The sequence below is a fragment of the Aythya marila genome (genome assembly GCF_965140915.1).
Source record: "Aythya marila genome assembly, chromosome: 28".
NCBI lineage: Eukaryota > Metazoa > Chordata > Aves > Anseriformes > Anatidae > Aythya > Aythya marila.
In genome coordinates this window covers 1,747,423-1,765,274 of record NC_139069.1, presented here as the reverse complement: position 1 = coordinate 1,765,274, position 17,852 = coordinate 1,747,423, and the positions used below count along the sequence as shown (strand labels likewise).

The 17,852-nt window shown below is 49.6% G+C and overlaps 2 protein-coding genes across 2 annotated transcripts; one reads left to right on the top strand and one right to left on the bottom strand.

Moving 5' to 3' along the window:
- Window positions 1-357: 357 nt before the first annotated feature.
- Window positions 358-1,293, bottom strand: LOC309888246 (olfactory receptor 14J1-like; the record flags this gene model as incomplete). The annotated part of the gene is made up of 1 exon (XM_082780484.1): window positions 358-1,293. One exon carries the CDS (start codon window positions 1,291-1,293, stop codon window positions 358-360), a length of 936 nt encoding a protein of 311 aa, XP_082636610.1.
- Window positions 1,294-9,831: 8,538 nt separating this feature from the next.
- On the top strand, window positions 9,832-10,791 carry LOC309888245 (olfactory receptor 14A16-like; the record flags this gene model as incomplete). Its single annotated transcript, XM_082780483.1, has 1 exon — window positions 9,832-10,791. One exon carries the CDS (start codon window positions 9,832-9,834, stop codon window positions 10,789-10,791), a length of 960 nt encoding a protein of 319 aa, XP_082636609.1.
- Between the last annotated feature and the right edge of the window lie 7,061 nt (window positions 10,792-17,852).

Below are 17,852 nucleotides of genomic sequence, written 5' to 3'. Positions count from 1 at the left end.
AGACCCCTGAGCACTGAGCAACTTCATTTTATAAACAAGATGCCACAACAGAGGCCAGGTGTCATTTAGGGATAAACACATTCAGAGAAAGCCTCTGGGTCACAGATGACGTGGTGAAAACTAACACAAAACGTAACATTCAGAATGCTAAGAATTGCATTATAAAAAAAAAATATTTAAAATATTAACAGAGAAAAATAATTTAAAAAAATATTATATCATCTTCCCAAATATCCTTTTATTTCTGTTAGGATTATTATCAATGATAGTGTTATGATAGCACTAGTAAAGATAAAAATGAAATAACATAATATGAATCAAAATTCCACATTATTAGAAATACATCTTCTGAACACATTACTGATGCTTAAGAAGCATGTATTGAAACAGTTTCCTCACTGCATCCTTCACCTCTTGGTTTCTCATGCTGTAGATGAGGGGGTTCAGTGCTGGAGGCACCACTGAGTACAGAAGTGCGACCACCAGATCCAAGGATGGCGAGGAAATGGAGGGTGGCTTCAGGTAGGCAAATATGGCAGTGCTAACAAAGAGGGAGACGACGGTCAGGTGAGGGAGGCACATGGAAAAGGCTTTGTGTCGTCCCTGCTCAGAGGGCATCCTCAGCACTGCCCTGAAGATCTGCACATAGGAGAAAACAATGAAAACAAAACATCCAAAAAATAAAGAAACAGTAAACACAAGTGCCCTAACTTCCCTGAGGTAGGCATCTGAGCAGGAGAGCTTGAGGATGTGGGGGATTTCACAGAAGAACTGGTCCACAGCATTGTCATGGCAGAGGGGCAGGGAAAATGTAGTGGCCGTGTGCAGGACAGCATTGAGAAAGCCACTGCCCCAGGCAGCTGCTGCCATCTGGGCACAAGCTCTGCTGCCCACGAGGCTCCTGTAGTGCAGGGGCTTGCAGATGGCAACGTAGCGGTCGTAGGCCATGACGGTGAGAAGGGAATATTCTGCTCCAGCTAAGAAGACAAAAAAGAAGACCTGAGCAGCACAGCCTTGATAGGAGATGGCCCTGGTGTTCCAGAGGGCATTGGCCATGGCTTTGGGCAGAGTGGTGGAGATGGATCCGAGGTCAAGGAGGGCGAGGTTGAGGAGGAAGAAGTACATGGGGGTGTGGAGGCGGTGGTGGCAGGCTACGGCACTGAGGATGAGGCCGTTGCCCAGGAGGGCAGCCAGGTAGATGCCCAGGAAGAGCGCGAAGTGCAGGAGCTGCAGCTCACGCGTGTCTGCGAATGCCAGCAGGAGGAACTCGCTCACAGAGCTGATGTTGGGCATATGCTTGTTCTGGGCATGGGGTCCTGCCGAAGGAACAGAAAGATGGTGATTATTAACATTAGAATTATCTAAGGAAAAGGATTTCAATTTCTCATTTAAGCCTCCCAACATGCTTGCTCACTTCCATGAAGATATTTGGCAGATCCCTTTCTTGCAGTTGGATTGATGCTGCCTTAGGCTGTGCTTTGGAGCACAGGACTCTGCTTTAGGCAATGCAGGAGTCAATACTGTCCTACACCAATAGGTAAATAACATAGGAAGACTTGTATCTTTTCTTCTAGCTTAGCCATTACTCCTGTGGAGAATCTCTAAGGCAGAAATCCTGTACATTTCTTTCTTATTGCATGTGAAATACTGTGGATCCTGTGGATCCTCTCCATGGATTGAGTTGATCTGTGCTGCAGGAAAACTGAACTCAGAAGTTCACCTGAGAATAACTTGGACACTACTGAGAGCAGAGCAATCCAAGCTCAAAGTGTCCATCTCCAGACCCCCCACTCTGTCCCCATACTCCCATACTCCCTTTCCCCCAAGCACACCGAGGGCTCACCCCACAGGCATGTGAAACCCCCATCCCCAGCCAGCCTGGGAAGAAGACCAGCAGCAGCACGGCCAGCTGGAGAAGCCAGGAGGAATGCCAGCGTGCTGCTGCCAGGGGAGGCAAGGCCAGGGAGGGACAGACGGACACTCAGCAGACCCTCCTGTGCTGCAGCTCTGCCTGCAGACGAGGCAGCTCCTGCTGGGGACACCAGGGCAGAGGTTGTGCTGGTGGGAGAGGAGAGCAGGGGGTGTCCCAGGGAAGGTGCCTGCCCTGCAGGGGATGGCAGGGAGGTGCCTGAGCCCTCCCTAAAACAACATTTCTGGCAGCAGCTCCCTCTCACTGCCTGCCCATGTCCCTGCTACCTGCCCATATCCTTGCCAGGAGCCAGATTAGCGTCAGCTCAGTAAAAACCTGAGGAGTCCACAAACATGACATTGGTCCAATCTTTAACCTGAGGTGGCTGAAGGCACTTTATGAAGTTCATTTCTGACATATGGATCTCTCAGTGCAATGCTCCAGGAGTCTCAGTCTCTTACACAATGCTGACAACAAATTACCTTGAAACCTACCTGCACTCCACTGCCATAAGCTCAAAACACAGACTATAGAAAAAATCTTACCCTTCAGGTAACCCCAGTTTTAGCCTTCCTCTCTAAATGTCCAACCATAGATGCCATTCTCTAAAGCATTTTCCACTCCTTTCTGGAGAAACAGAGAGACCCACCCTGACAGATGCTATCAGCCGTTGGATGTGCCAGCTGTAGAAGACCCCTCTGGCAACCCCACCTGCAGTGCCCTGCTGCCAGAGCCTCACGGTGTCAAGAGCCTGCAGATGTGTCCTGCCACACGCTGCCCTCTGTTGTTGCGCTCCTCAGTGCCTCCCAGCCCTCTCTCCTTCTCTCCTCTCTGCATGTCAGCTGCGGTCAGAGCCCCCAGCCCTGGTGCGCTGTGCAGAGGAGCTGCTCCTGGGCACATCTGTCTCTCTGCACCACGGCCCTCTTGCCACGAGCTCTCTCTGTCCCATGAGCCTGGCCCAGCTCAACAGCACAGCACCAGCCCAAGGCACTGCAATCACCCCTCTGGGGGCTTTGCTGATGAGCCCATGAACCTCAGGCACTCCGAGACAATCGAAGACATCTCTCCAGAAGTCCAAGTCAGAGGCAAGTTTCCTGCAGTGTCCCCCTGAGGGCCAGCACTGACACAGCCTCCCTTGGAGCTCGTTAGAGCAGAACTCTAGAGGCAGTGAGGACAAGGAGAAAAAGGCAATGTGAAGGTGACACTGATGTGTAGGAAAACTGGATGTGTGTCACCAAGCTCAAGGGCCAGGCCTTGACCCATGTCCCCTGGGAAGGGAGATCCTTTACATTCAGAGACAGCTCAGGGCTCTTTGTGGTGCAGTAGCAGATGGGGATGTACATGACCAAGTGCAGGAGAATGGTACAACCCCTGCCTGGTTCATGGGTGCATGCATAGCGATAATGAGGACCTTGGGCTCATTATCAACTTGTCTCTTCGAATTCATCAGTGGCAGTGAGTTTCAGTCAGAAATGAGAGTAGGGACTTTCAGCCTTGGTATAACCCTTGATCCTCTCCACACCAGGCTGTCCTAGGGACTCCCAGACCTGTACCTCTTTAGTGGCTATTGTAGGCACTTGTCCGTGAGGTGTTACACCGAGTCTGAGCTGAGTCTGATAACTCAGATCTTCTTGGTGGCCATGCTCCTCCTAAGGCAGCTCTGTAGGAAGCTTGGCCTGGTTTCTGGTGAGCAGGCAACACTGCTGTATGGCATCCCTCGTGGTGCTCAGGCCTTCCTCCTCCTGGGCACCGCTCACTTAGCAGGGTCCCAGTCTGCCCATGTGTAGGGTTCCTCTTCCTCTGGTGCAAGACTGGGTTCTTCTTGTAAATGTCAAGAGGATTCTCTAGGCAAAATCCTGCATTTTCTCAAGTTTCGCCCACACTGATGCTCCATTCTCTCAGCTGAAGACGGCATCCCAACCCATCATAATTCTTGTGGCCTGTCAGCCAAGCAGACTCAAGTCACCTCAGCAGCACCTTCCAAGCCAGGGGCCTGCTGCTGGCCTTGCAGCTTCTTGGCTAGACATAGCCAAGCCTTGTGCCTGCTGCTGTGCAGTCATGGACTCAAGCAGAAGGGACAGGACAACCCATATGGGGGCCTTCTTTCTGCCTGGGTCCTCCTGGGTCTGGAGGCAGAGGGGATCCACCAGCCAAGCAGGTGCCTTCTGCTGGCCTAGCAGGGCCACTGCCAGATGTCAGCCCAAAAGTGCAGCTCCCAGGGAGAAGGCAAGGGTGACCTGCCACCTCCAGACAGAAGTGGCCTCACAGTCTCTTTCCGTGACACATTCCTGCTGCTGCCCTATCAAGTGCAGATGCAGAAGTGACTTCAGAGTCACATTCCTCCTGCTGGGTAAGGACATCCTGAGGTAGGGCTGACCTCTCTCTAGTTCTTTAGGGACTAGGGCTCACCATTCTAGGTTAGAGGATAAACACAGGTTTAATGGGAATCTTTGGTGTTCTTCTGTGGCTATTAGGTCTGTCATAAGCTTATGGGCAAACCCTGTGGTTAAGAGTATTTTAAGGCCTGCCTACAACTTCTCTAGAGCGAAATAGTGCATTTTAATGTTAGTGTTTAGGGTAGGGATTGGGGTAAGCAGGAGTGTAAAGGTCCGGGAAAGGTAAGGGAAGGGGGCTAAGGGCTGTGTTTTGCTTCAGTGCATACTTTGAGTAGTGGATTCCTCTCAGAGAGGTGGAGTAGCGTTTAGTATTTAGTAGCATTTAGTTTTAACAATTAAAATTACTGGTTCAAATAAGGTGACGGCAATACATGACTGTTTTAAATCAGTTTTACTGTAGCATCTAGCATCTACAGTCTCTTGTCCAAGCTGCTCCTGACTGTGCCACATTTTATTGGGATCAGCTTTCTGATGACATTTAACATCTCAGTGTATCTGTCTCACCTCTGTTGGCTACCCCATTCCTGAGAAGCATTGTAGTCAGCATTGTAGTCAGGAGGCAAAAGGACACATGGGTCTTTAGGAGCATCCTGCACAATGTGCCCATCAGCTTTGCACCTCCACAAAATCATGCTTCCTACCTACAAGTTTTTTTTTCCCAAGTGGCTTCTATGGAGCCAGGGTTCCTTTTCCCAGGCCCTCTCACATGTTTCCGTTTCGGGTGTTCAGGGATTGGATGAGGAAAGCAATGCACAGATGGAACTGATCTTCTCAAGGGATGCAAGCAATAATAGGAAGGGATTCTACAGATACACTGCTCATAAAAGAATGGCCAAGGAGAGTTTACCCCTTGTGATGGATGAGAAGGGTGAACTGGTAATGACAGACATGGTGAAGGCTGAGGGACTCAACAACATCTTTGCCTCAGTCTTCTCTGCCAGTCAGGCTTCCCAAGTCTTTCATTTCCCTGGACCCATGGATGGAGGCTGGGGGTGCAAAGTCCCACCCACTGTAAATGAAGTGCATGTTTGAGACCACCTGCTGGAACTCCACAAGTACAAGTCTATGGCACCTGACTACTTGCATCCCAGGGTCCTGAGGGAACTGGCTGATGCAGTTGGCAAGCCTCTCTCCATCATATTTGAAGATTCCTGTCAGTTGTGTGAAGTCCCTGGTGGCTTGAAAAAGGGAAATATCACTCCCATTTTTAAAAAGGGTAGAAAGGATAACCCAGGGAACTACTGAATGGTGAGCCTCAGCTCTGTGCCTCAAAAGATCATGGAAAAGATCCTCCTGGAATCAGTGTCAAGGCACAAAGAGGTGATCCGAGACAACCAGAATGGCTTCACCAAAGGGTAAATGGTGCCTGGCCAATCTGGTGGCTTTCTACAATGGAGTGACCACATCAGACAACAAGGGAAGACCAACCAATGTCATCTACTTGGACTTCTGTAAGACCATTGCCATGGTCCCACATGACATCCTGGTCTCCAAATTAGAGAGATATGCATTTGATGGGTGAACCATTCAGTGGGTAAGGAGTTGGCCTGAAGGTCACACCCAGAGAGTGGTGCTCAATGGCTCTATGTCCAAGTGGAGGCTGGTGATGAGTCTTGTACCTCAGGGGTCTGCCCTCGGACCCGTACGGTTTAATATGTTTATTAGTGACATAGACAGTGGGGTCGAGTGCACCCTCAGCAAGTGTGCAGATGACACCAAACTGAGAGGTGTAGTTGATGCAACAGAGGAAGGGATTCCTGTGCAAAGGGCCCTGGGCAACCTGATCTCGTAGGAGGCATCCCTGCTTACGGCCGGGGGGGTTGGAACTAGATGACCTTTAAGGTCCCTTCCAACAGGAGCCATTCTCTCATTCTACGGTCTCACAAACTATACCTCAAGCATGACTCCCATGCCATCAGCCTTCCTGTGGTCTCTCACCTGACTAGAACAGAAGGTGCCTCACCATCATGTTCAATGCCATGTGCATGCTTCTGGCCATTACAGTCCCTATCTGTGCCACATTTCTGCAGCTGGTCCGTCAGCTGTACAGACAGAAGTGGCCTCCCAGCCTCCTTCACAGCCATGGGCCTCCTGCAGGCCCAGCACATCCTGAGGCACACCTGATCCCATCCCAGCATTCCCAGCCAGCTCCTCCTTGTGGACTGTGATCTGATCACATACCTTTCACCGCACATGCCTCTTCCAATGCCATGGGACTGCTTCAGGACCTCACAGTCCCTGCCCTACCCCAAGCATAAAAGCCACACAAGGTAGGGGTAGGAGTGGGGTTGAAGCTGAGATGTGCTGTGTGCAGGGTGGAGGGCTTTGAGGGTTAGATGATCAGGTTAATGTTTAGGAATAAGAGGTCACATTCCAGGGTTTAAGGAATGGCAAGGTCTTCAAGGAATTGTTTGGTGTTGTGCCTAAGGAACCTGCTCAGGGTTTAGAATAAGGGCAAGCTTTGAGGACTTCAGCTTAGGTCTGGTTTGGGGCCTAAGGCTAAGGCTGGCACTTTTCTCCTTGGTTAGGCTTAATCATCCTTCTGCTTGCCCCTCTACTAGAAGATGGGTTTGACGTCTACCTTTTCCAAATCCTGAGGAAAGTCTTTGATCCATCTGTCCTTTCCAAGGTATTTGAGATAGGTTTTATGACAATGTCAGCATCTCCACTAGCACCTCTCTCACCCTTCCCACACCACCTCTAGGCAACCTGAGGAGTGACCAGGGGATGATGAAGGTTTGGAAAGAGCTTGGTTAAGATCTGTGAGGTGGGCTGTTCTGTGCTTCACACAGAAAATGATGATTGTGCCATAGAAAACAGTGACACTCGTGAGGACAGAAGAGCAGGTGGATAAAGCCTTGGGCCTGCCAACACAGGACACACACACATGAAATCTGCATGATTAGGAATTGGAAGACTGGATGCAAATGCAAATTTTGAAAGCAAAACCAAGAGTATCACTATGGCACTGCAGGACAGCTCCAGCAATGGGGCAAAACCACACAAGAGGTGTCTATGACACTGGGGCCACAGAACTGTAGCTGGGAGGAGGAGAAAGAATTCCTGTACATGAGAGAAATTCCCCTGGTTCAGGTACAGCTGCCTTCTGGAGTCAGACCTTCCACTTCTTGAGCCTTGCAGAGAACAGGGATGGCATACAGCCCAGGGCTGACCGTAGGACACGACCCCAAGCAGGAAGCACTGCGGTCATGCAGAAGGTGCAGCTGAGAGTGCTGCCACCTCTGTGAGCAAAGGGGGTGCTGTCTCCAGCCAGGAAGCTGGCCAGCATCTGGGGCAGGGTGCTGGAGCTGTGCAAGGAGGACAACTCTCCCCCAGGAAGAAGGCCACGGGCATCTGCAGGTGTTTGTTGGCAGGCACCAGCACAGTGATGAGGGCGTTCCACATCCCAGTCACCATGCTGGTCAAGCAGGAGAGGAAGAAGAGATTTGTGTATGGGTAGAGGATCTTCCAGATGGACAGCTAGGGAAACTCAATGAATGGTGTCTTAGTGTCCAACTGCCTTCTTAGAAAACCTTTTAGAGCATTCAGTTCCCCCCTCTCTTTTGTTAGAACACATTCAGAGGGGTGAAATGATCCCTGGCAGTCATGGCTGAAGTGTCCTGCCATGCCGTGGGAACACAATAGGAGTTAAGGGAGAGAATCATTTGTAGTCATGTTTGACAATCAAACTTTAAGAGCATAAAATCAGTCTCTCCGAAATTCATCTAGGAGCAGACAGTGATGACTTCAGTCTGCTTTAACCACCACACCCCAGCAGAGACCCTGCTGCCTTCGGGAGCTGTCAGCCCTGATGCCTTGGGGACACCTCGAGGGAGCCCAAGGACACAGAGCAAGCGATGCCATGGTTGGGTGCTGTGCTGCTGAGCTGGGCCGGGGTCCTGGGCACAAGGGCAGCTCCTGGCAAGCGCTGCAGACAGACAGCTGTGCCCAGGAGCAGCTCCTCTGCACAGCGCAGCAGGGCTGGGGGCTCTGACCGCAGCTGGCACACAGAGAGGAGAGAAGGAGAGAGGGCTTGGAGGCACTGAGGAGCGCAACAACAGAGGGCAGCGTGTGGCAGGACACATCTGCAGGCTCTTGGCACCGTGAGGCTCTGGCAGCAGGGCACTGCAGGTGGGGTTGCCAGAGGGGTCTTCTACAGCTGGCACATCCGATGCCTGATAGCATCTGGCAGGGTGGGTCTCTCTGTTTCTCCAGGTAGGAGTAGAAGATGTTTTAAAGAATGGTATATATGATTGGATTTTTCAAAAGGAAGACCAAGGCAGGGGCTACCTGAAAGACAAGACTTTTACTGTAGCCTGTGCTTGCAGATACCTGCGGTAAAGTGGAGGCTGGTTTCATGGTAATAGGTGGTCAGGTTTGTACTGCAGACTGAGACTGCTAGAGCACTGCAGTGAGGGATCAATATTTCATCAATGAACTTCATAAAGTCCCTTCCTACACCTCAGCCCACAGACTACACCAACATCATCATTGTGGTCCTCTCAGGTTTTATCCTAGCTCATCTTTTGGAGCTGCAAATCCTCCAGTGACCAGTGCCCTGTCTTTGGGAGGTCTCTGCTGGCTTGAGGTGAGCACAGATCATTTGCAATGAGGAGGAGCTGCCTCCTCTGCAGGCAGAGCTGCAGCACAGGAGGGTCTGCTGAGTGTCCCTCTGTCCCTCCCTGGCCTTGCCTCCCCTGGCAGCAGCACGCTGGCATTCCTCCTGGCTTCTCCAGCTGGCCGTGCTGCTGCTGTTCTTGTTCCCAGGCTGGCTGGGGATGGGGATTTCAGAGGCAGTGGTGTGCCCTCGGGGTGTTTGGGGAAAGGCAATTACGGGGACAAGGTGAGGGGTGTGGAGATGGGCACTTTGAGCATGCATTCCTCTGCTTTCAGCAGTGTTCAGGTTCTTTTCAGATGAACAACTGAGTACAACTTTCCTGCAGCTCTCACAGGGCAGCTGAGACCAGCACTGATGGAGAGGCTGGCTGTCGTCTCTGACACTCTGCACTGAAGGCACAGTGTCTTTGCCTCTGAGGATCCACAAGGTTTTACTTGGAGTGCAGCAGAATGCCCAGGATTTATGCCTTAGAAACAGTTCTCCGGTGTGGTGGGGCAGCTACAACCAAAACCACAAAACAAATAATTACATATCTAAACCTCCACACCTCTGCTCTGCAGTTTGGTAAACTAGGAGCAAAACTGAGGAAATCTCTTTGATATCAGCAGTAAAGTTAATCTGAGACTACCCCATGTTCCTACCATGTTCCTATCATGTTGCTACCATGCTACTCCCTCTGGCATTAGTGCAGGACTGATTCTTCCATTGCCAACAGAGGAGTCCCCTGCTCCCAGAGGCACTCTCAGGCAGAATCAATGAAAGAGAGCTTCAAAATATCTGCCTGGAAATGGGCAATTTTTTGGTGATTTTAAATGAGAATATGGAAAGGGTTTTCCTCAGTTATGTCTGTGGTACACAATCACTGCCTTTGTCTTCCTTGTACAGGACCTCATGACCAGAAATAACAGATGTCCAACGTCAGCTCCATCACTGAGTTCCTGCTGCTGACATTTGCAGACACGCGCGAGCTGCAGCTCCTGCACTTCGCGCTCTTCCTGGGCATCTACCTGGCTGCCCTCCTGGGCAACGGCCTCATCCTCAGCACCGTAGCCTGCCACCACTGCCTCCACACCCCCATGTACTTCTTCCTCCTCAACCTCGCCCTCCTCGACCTGGGCTGCATCTCTACCACTCTGCCCAAAGCCATGGCCAATGCCCTCTGGGACACCAGGGCCATCTCCTATCAAGGCTGTGCTGCACAGGTCTTCCTTTTAGTTTTCCTGGTTGGAGCAGAGTATTCCCTTCTCACCGTCATGGCCTACGACCGCTACGTTGCCATCTGCAAGCCCCTGCACTACGGGAGCCTGCTGGGCAGCAGAGCTTGTGCCCAGATGGCAGCAGCTGCCTGGGGCAGTGGCTTTCTCAATGCTGTCCTGCACACGGCCAACACATTTTCCCTTCCCCTCTGCCACGGCAATGCTGTGGACCAGTTCTTCTGTGAAATCCCCCACATCCTCAAGCTCTCCTGCTCAGATGCCTACCTCACGGAAGTCAGGATTCTCCTGGTTAGTGCCTGTTTAAGTGTTGGTTGTTTTGTTTTCATTGTGGTGTCCTATGTGCAGATCTTCAGGGCAGTGCTGAGGATGCCCTCTGACCAGGGCCAGCACAAAGCCTTTTCCACGTGCCTCCCTCACCTGGCCGTGGTCTCCCCGTATTTCAGAACTGCCATGATTGCCTACCTGAAACCCCCCTACATCTCTTTCCCATCCCTGGACGTGGTGGTGTCATTTCTGTACTCAGTGCTGCCTCCAGCATTGAACCCCCTCATCTACAGCATGAAGAATAAAGAGCTCAAGGAGGCACTGAGGATGTTATTGGAATATTCAGTATTTCAAAAACGAACTGGTCTTCTGCATCTGATTCCCTGAAGGATACCTGGACAAGGCAGAAACACCTTTGTTCATCTATTTCAAAATTGCTCATCCTTTTCGATATCATACCAATATTTTAAATAATTTTATAATTTCATTTTATAAATTTAAGATATTTTTCTTCCTCTATCTCCTTCTACCTTTTCTTCTTAACCAAAAACCTCATGTAAAGGTGCTGCTAAGCTCTTTGTAACTAACTAAAGGAACCAGCAGGTAGTCAGTTTCTGTGGATCTCATTTCTCATATACTCTTCTCAGGTACAGCAGTGGTTGTGGGATGAAGATCCCTGCTGCAGCGTGGTGGAAAGCCCTGGTGTCCTCCTTTGGGGCTGCCCTTTTCTGCCCTGGCAGGCACGCCCTCCCTGCAGCCTTTGGAGGGGACCTCCAAAGCCCATCTAGCCACCCCCACTAGCCACGCATGGACACCTACACCAGGCAGCCCAGGCCCATTTCCAGTTGGGTTTGTTGTATCTCCAGTTGAGGAGGACTCCCCCACTTTGGGGGAAACCTTATCGAGTGCTTGGTATTGTAAACATGATCCAGTTCTTGATATTGCTCACAGTAAAAGTGTTTTCCTGTGTGCAGTTCCCATGTCTTGTCCTAACACTGTGCATTGCTGAGACTGTCAGAGGAAAAGATCTGAGAGCAAATCCATGTCTCACAGTCACTTCATAGCAGCAGAAAGAGATGGGGCTGAGGGACTCCATGTTTCGTCTGTATTATTTTGTACCAAAATGTACAGGGCCCTTGCAGCCCCCTGCCCTGGACCTGTCTCTGCCCTTGGGCTTGGCCCTGGCCTTGGCTCTGCTGGCAGGAGCGCTCTTGCCATGCGCTTCCTGGCCTCCCCTCGCCTGCGCACAGCTGCCGCCCACTCCGGCTGCTGCCACAAACGTGTCCTCACAAGCAGCACCACCCCTTGGGCTGCTTCTGCTGGCCTCCCCCACCCCACTGCCTTGACTCCTTGACTCTGCTGGGCCCCACCTTCCCCACCCAAATGTGTCCCTTGACTGTCAGTGCCCTCTCCCCTACCCCATGGGATAAGAGAGCCATGGGTGGGACACATAACCCTTAGGTATTATAGTTTTTGTTTGCTTTTCTGATGGCACAAAATGTTCCTTCACCAGTGATGTACATCCTTCTTCATGTTAGGCCATGATTCAGTGTCCTTCACAATTCTTAAAGTGTTTGCTTTATCTCAGAGATGAACTGGATTACATCTCCTTGATTAGTCTGAGGCCCAACGCAATGCCTTTTGCCTTCTGCCACTCCAGCACAATACCTATGACTTTCCCTTACTCTGTGCATTGACCTGATGGGGCATCTCTTATTTTGCACTTTCATACCCATAGTTGGAAGGGGATGGATTCCCAAAGTGCAGCAAGCTGACGGGTTGTATCCTGGCTATTGGACGTTTCCTGTTCTTGAGTCTTGTAACCTGAATTTGCTGCAGATGACCCAAGATGGTAAATGGATTCTCAGCTGTCTACTAAGAAGAAAGAAGAGTATCTTGGGTTCCCAATGGTCATTTCAACTTTAGGTCAATCTCCGAAATTCACTGAAGAAGGGGTGTTGTCTTTGAAGAAGTTTTGTGTGCTGGACTGGACAGTAGTTGCAGGGGTAAAGACCACTGCCAGCAGTAGAGGTACTCTGGGAACTCCACCTGGTTCCAACTGAATCCCTCAAAGGGCTCTGGTCTCCTGAAAGCCCTTTTTGATAGCTGCAAATCCAGGGAAGTACTTCAAATACAACCGGGTCTCTGGTGGTTTTCCCTGATTGCTTATGGTCAGACAGCAAAGCTCTGCCTCAACACCCAGTAATGTCATTAGTACTTAACTAATAGAGCAACTACTCATCACTTCAAATGATTCAATCCCTTCCATAAAATGTCACACAGTGTAGTTTCTACCATGAAGAAATGTGAATGTTCAGGATGTATTTTCATCACAGGAGAAGAAATACTGGTGTTCATCTGTAGTTGCATTGTCCTCTCATAGTCTGTCACGATGTGCTCCCTCATCTTCCAGGCACATCCACAAGTTTTGATTAAACAGACAATGCTGAATGTAGCTTTTCCAGCTACTTGTCTGGACCCATGCACTTCCCATGGTTCTGGTTTTCCCTCCTCTTCCTCTTTGATCATTCAGACTGCTCTCACCAACACAGTTGTTGCTTTGAGTGTGAGGTAGAAGCAGCCCAGCTTGCTCATCTATCAGCAGCCTGTAATTTTTTTCCTTAGCAAGAGCCTCATCCTTTATCATTGAAATAATATGGTATGGATCAATGCTAATACTATTATTCATAATTTCATATATATCACTATAAAATACTTCTTGTATATTCAATCTTTTGGGAAGGTAAACCTCAGAGAAGGAATAGAAGATGAGGCTTTATTTTTAAATATTATTTTATTTTATTTTATTTTATTTTATTTTATTTTATTTTATTTTATATATTTTAAATTGTTGCCTGTTTTCAGTTTATTTAGTTGGAAAAAGGAAAACCCTTCTGCACCTGTGTACAGCCACATCTCTTAGCAAAGCAGGTAGGAGCTGCTGCAAAGGGGCTGTAACATCCAGCTGCAGCCTTGAGTGAAGTCAGTTGTAAGGAAATGAGAAGCAAGCGCCAAATGGCCAATGAGAGAAATGGCAGGGCTAGTGTGGTGAGGAGCAAGGTTGTCCATGCAGTGTCAGACCTCCAGAGTCTGCTTTTCCTCCCCACGCACATCTCCGAGGGAGACACTCTGGATCAATATCAATTAGGGAATAATGCTCCCCCAAAAAAAAGTCAACTCAATGCATCCTTTAAGATGAGACAAGATTTTTATTATGTGCTCTTCCTCCTTAACTACACCATGAAAGCTCTACAATTAGCTCTACAAGTCTTGAAGCCGTGAATAAAACTATAGAGGGGATCTTAGGAGTTTCTGCATTTTAATGAGTTCCATGGAGCATTTTGGTGCTGAGTCTATGAAGTTCAGGTACTGAGAGGAGAGTGATGCAACTGCTAGAGAAAGTAAAGTCAGGAGGACAAGTTGAAGTGACTTGGAGTATTAATGAGCCCCACTGAGGGCTGTTACTAACAAAGCCTCCCCAGAGACTTGTTAGGGCAGATAATTGGAGGCCATGACTACAGACAGGCAAAGCACTGTGCTGAGAAAAGTTTGGGTTTGCTTTGATGAAGCAGAAGGGCCAAGGCCTGCCACCGGCTACTGGAGAGGAGATCCTGCACCCCATGCCTGGCTCTGGGTTTTTCCTGGGTATCTGTGGGGTGTGGTGGGCAGTGTGATGCCACGAGACAAACACTGGTAAGACACCACCCAGCCACTTCACAGGGTAGCAAGGAAGCAATGATGGCCCATCACAATGAGTATAATGTGTCTCCTCATAAGCTCTAAACAAAGGGAAAAAAAGGCCGGGCTGTTGTGTCCTTCCATTCTTGCCACCACCCACCTCTTTTTCCTCTACGCTGTATCACACTTAATCCTATTTCCTTAAAGTCTACAGACACCTATCTCTTTTCACCACCTTGCTTTCATCCTGGCATTTCCATCATTTCGCCAATGTCTCATCAACACTCACCAGCTGTTCCTTGAAAACAAAAGCTGTTCCTTGAAACACAAAGCTAGGGTCTGAGAACAGACACTCTTTGGATGACCTCGGGCACCACAGCACAGACCCTTTGAGGGACATTTCTTCCTCCTCATGACAAGAGCCAACCTTCTATGGTGCACTTTGTGGCATTTTTTTCTCTCCTGCTCTTTCCTACTACCAAAGGAAGCTCCATCAGGGTGGAAACCACTCCTGAAGTAGGCATCCCAACCCAGCAGGCTCCCTGAGACCTGTCAACCAAGCAGACACAAGTCACCTCTGCAGCAGCTTCCAAGCCAGGGGCCTGCTGCTGGCCTTGCAGCTTCTTGGCTACACACAGCCAAGCCTTGTGCCTGCTGCTGCCCACTCATGGACTCAAGCAGAAGGGACAGGACAACCCATGTTGGGGCCTTCTTTCTGCCTGGGTCCTCCTGGGTGTGTAGGCAGAGGGGATCCCCCAGTCAGCATGCCAAGCAGGTGCCTTCTGCTGGCCTAGCAGGGCCACTGCCAGATGTCAGCCCAAAACTACAAATCCCAGGTCTATGTCAAGGGTGACCTGCCACCTACAGGCAGAACTGACCTCACAGTCCCTTTCTGTGACACTTTCCTGCTGCTGCCCTATCAAGTGCAGAGACAGAAGTGACCTCACATTCACTGCCACAGTCACATTGCTCCTGCTGGGGCAGGAGATCCTGCTCACATCTCTCTTGTATTGTAGGGAGTAGATTTTACCATTCTGTGTTAGAGATTAAGCAAAGTTTATGTTGGAAGATTTAGTGTTCTGTTTTTGGTGTCATGTTTCTGGTTACGGTATGGGCAAGCATTAAGGTTTAGGGTTTTGTTTAGGTCTGGCGAGAAGACTAGGGATAAACAGAGCATTTTAATGTTAGTGATAAGGGCAGGGATTAGGGTGAGCAAGAGAGTAAAGGGAAGGAAAGGGGACTATGGGCTGAGTTTTTCTTGAGGTGGTATTTTGAGTTCTACTTTACAATAGTGGATTCCTGTCAGGAAGTTGCACTAATGTTTAGGTTTAAGGATTATTGTTATTTTTGAAAATAGTTTACAGGCCCTACAAGAATGTCTGAAGTCAGTGTTACAGCAACATCAACATTACAGGAACCATCTTACCTCTACAAATGTAAGCTTCCAAGCTCCTCTTCACTTCTTCTTCCTGTACCCCTATCTGACATCTCTCCTGGCCAGGCTACTCCTGACCTCTCCATAGCAGTCATCTAACTGGGATCAGCTTTCTGATGGCTGTCATTATATCAGAGTACCTGTCTCACCTCTGTTGGCTACTCTATTTCGTAGTATTTGAATACTCTATACTTTGTTTCCTATTCTATTCTGTTCCTCACAAAGCCTCCCATGGGAATTGTTAGGGCAGATAATTGGAGGCCATGATTACAGATTGGCAAAACCAGTGTGCTGAGAAAATCACTGTTTATTTTGGTGAAGCAGAAGGGCCAAGGCCTGACCCCAGCCACTGGAGGGGAGATCCTGCACCCCCAGCACCTCCATGTCTCACTCAGGGCTCTTCCTGGGGTCTGTGGGGTAAGGGGCGATGCCCACAATACCATATGTGAAGGACAACGTTATGACACCTCCCAGCGTTTGCACAGGGTTGAAAGGAGAATACATGGTCCCAATGCCATGAGTATAACACGTCTTCTCATAAGCCATGGCCCAGGAGACGAAGATGTCAGTGCTGCTGAAACCTTCCATTCTTGTCAGAGCCCTCTGCCTTCTCCTCTACATGCTTTCCTGTGCTGTCCCACACTTCCCTGAAGGCTGCAGACAGACGCTTCTCTTCCCCACCTTGCTCTCACTCTGGTATTCCCATGATTTCACTGCTGCCTCTCCACTCTCACCAGCTGTTCCTTCAAACACAAGGGCATGGGCTGATCCAAACTCCCCCTGGGTGACCTCTGGAGCCACAGCACAAGTGCCAGTGCCTTACCTCCAAGTCAAGAATTTCATCTGACTATCGAATCTAAATCTACCCTCTTGAAGTTTAAAACCGTTCCCCTTGTCCTACCATATAATCAGAAATCATAGAAACACAAAGTTGGAAAGGACCTACAAAACCATTTAGTCCAACTTTCCTGTCACTAATACTACCCACTAAGCTACTAAATCATACCTCCTAGCACCTTTTCCTGGTGCTTCCTGATCACTGCGAGTGTTGGTGACTCCACCACCTCCCTGGGCAGAACATTCTAGTGCCTTTTTCTTTCTTTGAAAAGAAAAAAAAAAGAAAAAGTTTTTTGTGATATCTAATCTAAATATCCCCATGTGCAACTTGTGGCCATTTCCTCGAGTTCTATCATTAATTATCTGACGCCTCATCTCAACCTCTCTTCAGGAAGTTGTAGAGTGCAATGAGGTCTCCCCTGAGCCTCTTCTTCTCCACACTAAACAATCCTAGCCGCTCCTCATAAGAGTTGTGCTCCAGACCCATCAGTTTGGTTGCCCCTCTCTGGGCACGTTTCAGGGCCTCAATATCTTTCTTGTAGAGAGGGGCCCAAAACTGAACACAGTACTCGAGGTGCGGCCTCACCAGAGCTGAGTACAGGGGGATGATCACCTCCCTGCTCCTGTTGACTGCACTATTTCTAATACAGGCCAGGATGTGTTTGCCTCTGTTGTTCCAATAGGGGGGATCGATGTTGACAAGCGGGCTCACCACATTAGCACGTGGCTTGCAGACTGGTGCAACCAACAGATCTTTGGGTTTTTCGATTATGGGAAGGTCTACGTGACGCCAGGCCTGCTGTCACCAGATGGGATGCGCCTCTCTCAGAGAGGGGTAAGGATTTTGGCTCAGGAGTTGGCAGGGCTGATAGTTAGGGCTTTAAACTAGGGTCAAAGGGGGAAGGGGCTAAAAGCAGGCATGCCAGTGACAAGCTAAGGAATGGTGTGCTAGAATCAGAGGGACTGTGTGCCAGTGAGGTCCTTCAATCAGCTCCACAAGGTGCTGTGTGTAGGGAAGTGCATATGAAGTGCTTCTACACAAGCGCACACAGTATGAGGAATAAAATGGACAAGCTGGAAGTCTTGGCCCAGTCCCACAGCTACTACATCATCGCAATAAGCAAAACCTGGTGGGATGAGTCTTGTGGCTGTTGTGCTGCAATAGATGGTTACAGACTCTTCAGGAGAGACAGGCAGGGCAGGCAAGGTGACAGGGTGGCTGCATACGGGTCCCTATCTCTAAGGGGAAAAAGGATCCTAGGCCAGGAGCTGGTGGGGCTCATTGAGAGGGCTTTAAACTAGGTAAGATGGGGGATGGGGCTGAAACAAGGCTTGTTGGAGCTGTGTCAGGGGGAACAATGGCAAGAGCGGGGGATAAGACTAAGGCCCAGCTGAAGTGCATCTACACCAATGCACGCAGCATAGGTAAAAAAAAAGGAGGAGCTGGAAGCCATCGTGCAGCAGGCAGGCTATGACTTGGTTGCCATCACGGAGACAT